The sequence below is a fragment of the Pteropus vampyrus genome, unplaced genomic scaffold, assembly GCF_000151845.1.
Source record: "Pteropus vampyrus isolate Shadow unplaced genomic scaffold, Pvam_2.0 Scaffold77, whole genome shotgun sequence".
NCBI lineage: Eukaryota > Metazoa > Chordata > Mammalia > Chiroptera > Pteropodidae > Pteropus > Pteropus vampyrus.
This window is the reverse complement of record NW_011888858.1, coordinates 5,150,579-5,159,484: the sequence shown is the minus strand read 5'-3', so window position 1 is coordinate 5,159,484 and position 8,906 is coordinate 5,150,579. Positions and strand designations below refer to the sequence as shown.

Sequence of the window (8,906 nt, the reverse complement as noted above, 5' to 3'; positions counted from 1 at the left end):
GAAAGCTAAGAAAAATATGCATAGATTCATATGTCCAAGATTCTGAATATAGTTTTAGGTGAGGTTTGTGTCTAACTGGGATTCACAGACCACAAGTTAAGAAACCCTTATTTAAATATTTTAAAAAATGCACACTTTAAAAAATCCTTTGCACTCTTTCTGGTTGTAGACCCTTGTGAGGTAGTAGAAGCCAGTGTAGCAAGTGTGTCTGAGGCCTCTCTGCCCGTGTGACTTGCTGGTCCCCACTACCACTGCCAGATCCTGTGGTCCTTAGTTCTAGTGCCAAGATGGCAGATTCCTCTCTACTGAAGTGAGGGCAACTGTAAGGGCTAGAGTGAGTTTTCAGGATGCTTAAGAGTTGCTGGCAGGATTGAGAGACTTGGAGAGAAAAGACTCCAGACTCGGTTGATGTTGACACTTCTAGAGCAGTGATAACTGAGCCAAAAGAATCCATCACTCTCAGGTCATGTGCTGGGCTTCCAGCCACGGCTGACAGACTCTGGGTTTGGTCAACTCTACTGAGCTGGAACCAAAGACCAGGCCCTTTACATCTAAAAAAAGCATGTAATTACACAGCATGTGGGCTAAACCAGAGGGTGTCTGGGACCTGCTCTGTGGAGGGCTGAAGAGAAACAGATGGAAAACAGAGGCAGCATGTGAAGTAAGTTAGGGGGTCTCTGAGGAGAGGAGAAAGCAGCACTGACACCACGGGCTCTTGCCCAGCAGTATAGTGGTTAAGAGCACAGGCTTAGTTCAGACTGTCCACACTGAGTTGGACCCCAGCTGGGCCACTTGCCAGAGAGATGGCTCCGGAGAAGCTGCTTAATTACTCTGAGCTTCAATTTCCTCATCCGTAAAGTGGGAACAGTGATATCCGCTTCACATGATTATTGAAGATGAAATATGAACATATATGTAAAATATTTAGCATAATGACAGGCTCCAGAGGGGCTTAAAATGGTAGCTGCTATTATTGCCTTCAACATCATCGCCACCTCACTATCTTCATCCTCTGCTGTGTTCCCTCTATTTGGCTCATAGCAGTCACTGGGAGGTCGAGTAGCTAGAGCCATCCTCCCAGAGTGTGAATCTGATCTTGTTACTCAGAGGCTTAAACCCTTACTACTTCCTCCCTGCCCTTGGATAAGCCCAACGCCCACAGGGAGCCTTTCAGGACTTTAGAATCCATGGCTGCTCAGCATGCCACACTCATCCCCTGGCCACCAGCCCCCCTCACCATCAGTTCTGTATTCGAGTCACCCTAAACTATTTTCAGTTTCATGGCTGGAACTTTGGGGATGCTTCTTTATCTGGAACACGAGTTCCCTGATTCTTTGCCTGAAGATCTCTTCATCTGATCAGGTATCAGTACCTCCAGGAAGCCTTCCCAGACACTCCCGCCCCAACCCCTAAGAATGACTATGCTCCCATGGCTGCTGGTATCGCCTTACATTCCCCGTTTCCTTAACTGAGTCTTTCCATTGTTTCTTAGCACAGATCCTGATACACAGCAGGTCCTTGATAGAGTGAGTCGGTGAATGATTAAATGAATGAACAAAAACAGTAAGACAATGGAGGAGGCAGTGAGCTTAGTAATGGTCGGCAGGAAGTTTCTCTAGTAAAAGACAGCTCACAAGCTCTGGGTAAATTTGGTTCAAATCAATCCAACTAAAACCCCGTTTGTCTAAAATTCTTATTTTGAAGAAAAAGCAGGATTGTACTGCTAACATTATATGTACAGTGTAACGGTTGATGGTCTTAAGCATTTTCACATCTTAAGCATCTTTTGGTCTTCGGATTGCTTTTAAGCATTTTCAGGGTTCTTTTTTTTTTCAGTCCATTCAACTAATGGCATTTCTGTATTGGCTAAAATAGTCCTTAAAATTCTAAAAAAAAAATGAGGCAAATGGGAAAAGAAAAGGCCCTCAAAAATGATAAAGAAAATGCTTTAAAAAAGTCTGAAATTGGCCTGTCAGATATAAAATTTAAATTTTACAAACACGGTAATAAAACATGTGATATTAGGCAAATTGAGTGTCAGAGAATTCTTTTTGGAGAATTGGCTTTTCTCAGGCAACCGAGGGCACTGATGGAAATTGCCATCTGTGAGATGGGGCGGAGGACACTGGAGTTCCCTGAGACTCAGAACTAAGCCCTTAAAGCAGCCTTGGGGCTCCACAGCTGCACTCTGTTCTAGCTGTTCTAGGAAGAGGGATGATTCAGTCTCTGTTCTCAGCCCACCCTGAGCTCTCGCAGGAGCAACAGTGCTGGAGAGTAACCACCCTCCCTCGCTTTCTTTCCATTTTCCACTTCTCTAGGCCATCGCTATAATTTGTAGGTGCCAGCATCTGCCGGTTCTATTTCTGCAGAACACAGAAGACGCAGGGCAGTCCAAGATTAGATTCTATTTTCTTCTGATTTCTACATGTAAATTGAAAAGAGCAGGGGATAAAAAATTTTTTCTCCCCTTTCCTTTTAAACATGGCAGATTCTTCTCAGGAAAAGTAACCCACATGTGTACGCGTATACACACACACACAGTCACACACTCTCACACAGTTGTGTTGGACATGAAAATTGTTCATTAAATTGGTAGGACAGTGGATTAATTAAGTGGATGTGACTGAGCTTTCTGGAAAACTCGCTGTAAACTGTCAGACCTGCTTTCACATTGCCTCAGAGGTCAGTGCGCTGGGCTTATCAAGCTCTCCTAAAGAATGGCAAGTGTGAGATTTCAGGTCATCTCCTCACCTTTGTCCCTTATGATGGTATTTAAAAAAGAAGTCTCTTAACTCCTCTCCTTGAGCTTCCCATCAACTTTAGAATGACACGGAGCCAGGAGTTAGAGCTGGGATTCAGGTGTTCTTGAACCCCTCAAGTTGTGCAAAATTGTGTGTGTATGAGCATATATCTGGGTCCACTTTTTTTTAAAAAATTGCATTCTTATCAAATACTCAGCCCCAGAAATGTAGAACCACATGAAAAGCCATCCACTGCTTTTCAACATGCACGTGCCTATGAAAAGCAGTGGATGGCTGGGTCAACTTGCCTACTTGGTCTTCCCGTTTCCTGAGCTGGCCTGTCCCTGTATTTTCTGGGAGGGTTCCTCCTTGTTATTTTCCTCCCACAATCCCAGGCTTCTGCTGGATTCCCGGCCACCATCCAGCTACAGAGTTCAGCCTATAGAGCTGTCTGGGCATGGAGCCCCACACCAGGCAGAGAGTGAGCGAGACAGAGGCCAGTGCCAGGCACATGCACTCCAGAGCGAGGGAAGCCTGCAAAGTCTCCTGCCTCGTGGTTGTGGCTGTGTGCGGTGGGGTGGGGGGAGTTGCCCCTCTGATCCCCTTTTTTTTTGTAGTCAAGAAAGAGAGTCTTCTCCAACCTCCCACTTTCATCAGCACATACAACAACAACCCCGGGCAGAGGATGGAGAAAACGTGTCCATTTTAGAGTATGACGACGGTCCTAGGGGAGCAGCAGGTGCAAATGTGGCCTCTGGATTCCTCTGTGTCATGCAATCCTTGTCGTTTTTTGTGAAAGAGAATTCATTTCTGGATGTGCCCTAAATGGGTTCTATCAGTTTCCTTTGAAGAGATGATCCCTGAATGCCTTTCACAGCCCAGCTCATGGCCTTCCCCTCCACGAGGAGCTTATGCCATCTGAAGGAACTTCGCCCTCCAGTTATTGCCACCACGGCACCTGTCTGGGTTCTTATCTCTGGCTGGAGTTTTTGTGTTTAATGTCCGTCACTCACTATTAGAGTATAAATTCCATGGGAGCACTAATGTGTCTGGCTTGGTTACAGTTCTACCTTCAGCACAAAGAACAGTGCTTGGCACAGAGTAGATGAATAATCAGCTAATCCAGTTTAACAGACATGATTGTAAATTCCTGTAATTGGGTCCAAAGCGCACCCACATGGATATAGAATAGAGAAGATATGGATAAATAGCAATTGATACAAAAGACAGAGTGGTTTTAGCTATCTATAATCTCAGGATGAAATAAGTTAGTGTAGTCTCCGGAAAAGTTATCATTACCTATTCTGTAATAATATAAGTAAAGTTTCTAGTGTTCGATATTTGCTATCCAATGAGCAATCATGACACCTAATGCCAGACTTTGCTTGAGGTGCTGGGATTAAAACAGTAAAGTGCAAAGTCCTGAGGCTGGAGGGGAGGAAGTAAGCAGAAGAACAATAGGAAAAGAAGGCCCAAAGGAGGCAGGGGTGAGATTGTGTGGGCCTTGTAGGCCATGTGGGGTGAGGAGGAGGTGGCCCCAGGTACCTCTGCACCGATCGGGCCATACTCAAGCATGGCTCTCAGTTCCAACTGCGTGCAGGCTAGAGATACGTTGGGACTGAGGAGAGCCCCAACAGCCTGGGCACCCCGATCCACATCACAGGCTGGGATGCAGTGGCTGTGAGAATCGAGGATAGTTGTTTGGAGAAGAGCAGACCTAAGGGAGGACATTTGGAAGAAGGATAAGCCCGACTTGCTTGTAAATTCTGGGTGGCCCAAGAGCTAGAACCAGCACTGATGAACAAGAGCTCCGAGGAGGCCGATCTGGATTTGTCTAGAGGGGGCATAACAGTCCTCAGAGTGAAGCCCTGTGAGACTCAAGAAGGCTGCCGTGAAGGGCAAATCCTCGCAACTGAAGATGTTCATGTATAGGCTAGATATTAAAGACAGAAGGAAGTATTAGATACGTCTATTGTCACTGCTTTACATTGATGATTAAGTCAGAGTTACTCTCTTGGTTGCTGGACGTGTCTTTGAGGGTCTGTTGGTGCAAAGATCCAGTTTAGCTCACACACAGACTCCAACAGCAGGAAGTCTACGTGGAGGACGGCACGACCGTGTGTGCCGGTTGTGTACCGCTAGCACAGCAAGGCCTGACTTCCGCTGCGCTGCAGAGCAGGACGCTGCTCCTGTCCCAGGTCTGGGCACAGCTAGCCACAGGGCCAGGGCAGCTGCGGAAGGGAGATCTGCCGCTGCAGGTGTCACTCCGGCAAACATCCAGGTAATCCGCCTCTTTTCAAAATCTTGGAGATGAAGGGCCCGATGACAAAGAACTCCTCTTTGGAATCTTCCTAGGGACTGTTAACTCTATCGGAGAACTCTTTGCACGAAGGACAAGTAGCAGTCAAGGCTGTTCCTTAAGCCCAAAATTCTTTGAGAAGCTCTCTCTGCAGATGACTGAGCACAGGGGTCAGATTACAGATTCTGGTCTCTGTTGTCAAACTTGGGTCACTCGGCTTTGAAAACGTCTGCATTTTATCCTTTTAAAGTGGGGATTACCATGTCTGTCAGGCTGTTACAATGCATGACTGTTCTGAAGAGCTAAGAATTTGGTTCACCATGTTAGGGGCAGTGAAAAGTATACTTTCTGATTAAAAAATATGTCTTGCTGAAAAGGCAATTGCTCACTAAACAGATCCTTAACACTGCTGACAGAGAGGGTGTTAAATGAGGCAGAATTGATCACTTTATCAGAAATTTCACCAGCTATGACCATGACAGGTGATAGTAACAACAGAAATGGTCACAGCCAATGACTGGTCACTCCTCTGCTCAAGAATCTACCGTCGTTCCTTAGGTACCCACGACCCATTTCTTGGTTGGGTGTCTGGAGACCAATAGAGACCAGGACTTCTCTACTTGATCAGGTGGCCACTCCAACAGCAAGCCAGTTCTCCTGCAGCCCACCAAGCCATCAGACCACAAGGCTTATGGACCTCCCGCCACATGCTCAGGCCTGGGAAGCCTCAGCCTTTGTCCTCAAGGAGCTCCTGTTTGCTTGAGGAGACCAGACCAGCAAACGGGAAGTAGTGAGCAAGCAGTTCACTGCTGCACTGCAGAGTATGGATTCTGGATGCAAGTAGAGATTCAGGAAAGGGTTGGAATAACAGGTATGACTTCACAGAAGGCGGGAACGAGGGCACACTTGGCTGGCTGCTGTTACCATCACCTGTTGTGGTTGTAGCTGGTGAAACTGCAGTAGTGGTGGAGGCGGGAGACAAGGATACCAGCACCCCTGGCAGACAGGCCTGGGCTGGAATCCCACCGGTTTCTGTGTAGTACGAGCCAGCGTCCCACCTGAAGCACCAGACACATCTGTGTTCCTTTCTCCAAACCATGGAAAGCTGCCCAGCTGCATGCAGAAGTGGCACAAAGCTGAAAATAAGCCCCCACAGGCGAGTCCCGACCAGGGAGTGGGGTGGAAGGAGAGTGTCTATGGGAAAATATACCAGAGTATCTGTCATCCAGCAGGACAATTCTGAGACATGTTAACAGCCGCCTCCTGGGGCCCCCAGGGTACTGAGCCTCGGTGGCCCACAGCAGCAACCATGTCGATGGTGACCCTTCTCTGGTTTCTCTCCCTCCTCTGTCTCTGTTCTGATTCCCTCATTATTGTTTCTTGGGATCATCTCCCACATAAATTACCTGCTCTCGCATCCCAGGGTCTCTTTTGAGGAACACACTAAGGCAGGATTTTTCGTCTTACTGAGTTATAGGCTCTGCTTCCCCAGCCAGGTCACAGGACACCGAGGCAGGGCTCTCCTTTTCCTGATGTCTCCCTCCTTAGGCTCTGGCTGCCTCATGCCAGGAGCCTCGACCCCTCCTGCAGAGCAGGATGGCAACTGCTCAGAAACGGTTGGTAATAACTGTAGTCGCCATTCATTGAGGGTTACGTACTAGAAACGGTTGGTAATAACTGTGGTACGCCATTCATTGAGGGCACTGTGCTAAGAAGCACATTCTCTCCTGATTTCAGGTTCAGGGCCACCCACCACCCACCTCCTGCTGTGCGGCCCAGTTCCTAAAAGCCCATGGACTGGTACTGGTCCGTGGCCCGGGGGTTGGAGACCCCTGATCTTGACAATGCACCTTCCCTAACTTCTCTAGCCCAGTCCTCTGCCAAAGTGGGGAAGTGGTCCAGGGAGTCACGTTCAATTATCTGGAGCCTGGAAAGCAGTGAAAACTCTTGAGTAATTCAGCAGTTGGACACAAGAGAATATATGCAGAAATAGGGAATAGGGAAAACAGCATGTTAGTTTAGACCCTGAAGCCCAGAGGCAGGAGATGACTTAAAAGGAAAGCTCTCCCCACTCCGTCCACCCCCACTAGGAGGATGGCTGGCCCACAGGCAGAAGGAGAATGGCATTGGCAGGAGCAAATGGGAGAGAAGGAGCTGGGATGGAGATGGGAACCCTCATGAAGGGCCCTCACCCGCCTTCCAGCTCTTGCCCTTGGACTCTCACGCATACCACTGAGCACTCCCTGGTACCTGGGTTCCTGGCTTCAGAGACGGCACAAGGTCTTTGATCATTTTGGCTTCAGAGACTGTGATTCCGCCGACCACAAAAAGGATCAGGAGAGGGTGGTCACTGGGATGAGGCCGGCTCACCTGCAAAACAAACCACCATGAGGGTCAGATGGACCTCAGTGCAGAGCTCTGTGCAGCTGGGTGCCACCTCCACTAGACTTCTGTGGGGCCCCGGGGCTGCTAGCCCCATAATGCAGGTTAGATGAAGAACCCTTAGAGAGATGCTGATTTGTTAGCGATCAGATGTGTTAGAGGTTTGTGAAATCATTCAGCAAGAAAATAAATAATGTGTCACCTTATTATATCCCTTTAAATAAATATTTTATTGAAAGTAAAGTTCAAGGAGTGGAAGCTATCAAATAAGAAGACTGAGAGGTACCTTATTCCTTCCTCATCAGTCTCCAGGTCTCACCATAAGCATGCTCCTTCTTTGTTACATAGATCTGTTTATTTCCTTTGAAGCGTTAGCCACAGCCTGTAGTCAGCCTACTTGTTTGTTTCCTTGTTGGCTAGAGTATAAACTCCACAAGCCGGGGACCTTGTTTGCCTAGTTCTCTGCTGAATTCCCAGCTATCTGGTGCAGTTTCTGGCACATAGTAGGTACTAAAAAATGTCTGTGAAATTGAGGAATAGTCCAAACTCTAGGGATGGTGGTTGAGGGTGTGAAAAGGTGAAGGAGACCAGAGTCCATCCTTGAGGAACTTATAGTCTAGTGTGGACTTCACATACTTACCTTCTGTAAACCAGCCTAAGCTGAGAGCCTACTCTACATGGAAAGCTCCACTAGAGGCAGTGGAGAATTCCTCCTGGTGCCTTATAATTTCACCAATGAAGCGAAGTATTATTATAAACTAAAATGAGAATGACTCACAGTAACCCTTCAGGAAATGCAAAATGAACAACACATTGACTGAGTGACTAATTGAAGGGGACAAGAGGAGGTTCCTGAGGAAATTAAGTTTTGAGATCTACCTGGAAGCCAGACCTGTTTTGGTGAGGATTTGCAGGAGAAGTGGTATGAGCTAGGTTCTGGAGGCTAGCAGCCACCAGCCGGGGGGAGCAGGCTGGAGGATCAACTAGGACAAAGCCAGCATGCAGTCATTACGGAGGGATGCCATCATTGGCTCGCAAGGCCACTGAAGCCAGGGGTGGGAGAAACAGCTTCCACTCCAGCAAGGGGAAGGTAGAGAGAGGCTGTGAGTGTATTCACTTATTCACTCTCTCTAACACACAAGCCACTTTGGGGCCCCGGACAGACCCCAGGAGCGTCGGAACAGGACAATGACCGACTAGAAGCCCTTTCTCTTACCCCTGCTATGGCTCCTTTCTTAATTTGTTCTTTTGGCTCCCTTCCCTGAATATACCCACTTTTCAACATCTTATTTTAAATATACTTAAAACGGTAATACATTAAGTGCTTCCAGTTACATAAGTCACTCCTTCACTTCTGGAGAGGAAATTTAGAATGGAAATTAAGGAAGGGAGGGAGGGAGGGATATAGGGGGAAGAAGGGCTAGAGAGGAGAGAGAAGGGGGAAGGGATGGAAAGAGAGGGAGGGGGAGAGAGAGAGAGAGAGA

The 8,906-nt window shown here is 47.6% G+C and overlaps 1 protein-coding gene across 1 annotated transcript in view; it reads right to left on the bottom strand.

Moving 5' to 3' along the window:
• The window catches only part of SCFD2 (sec1 family domain containing 2), a 355,447-nt gene that overhangs the window by 3,248 nt on the left and 343,293 nt on the right, over nt 1–8,906 (bottom strand). Inside the window, exon 8 of the mRNA XM_011362648.2 lies at nt 7,291–7,410. Within this exon, the coding sequence (XP_011360950.1) occupies nt 7,291–7,410 (120 nt within the window). The remainder of the gene's footprint in view (nt 1–7,290; nt 7,411–8,906) is intronic.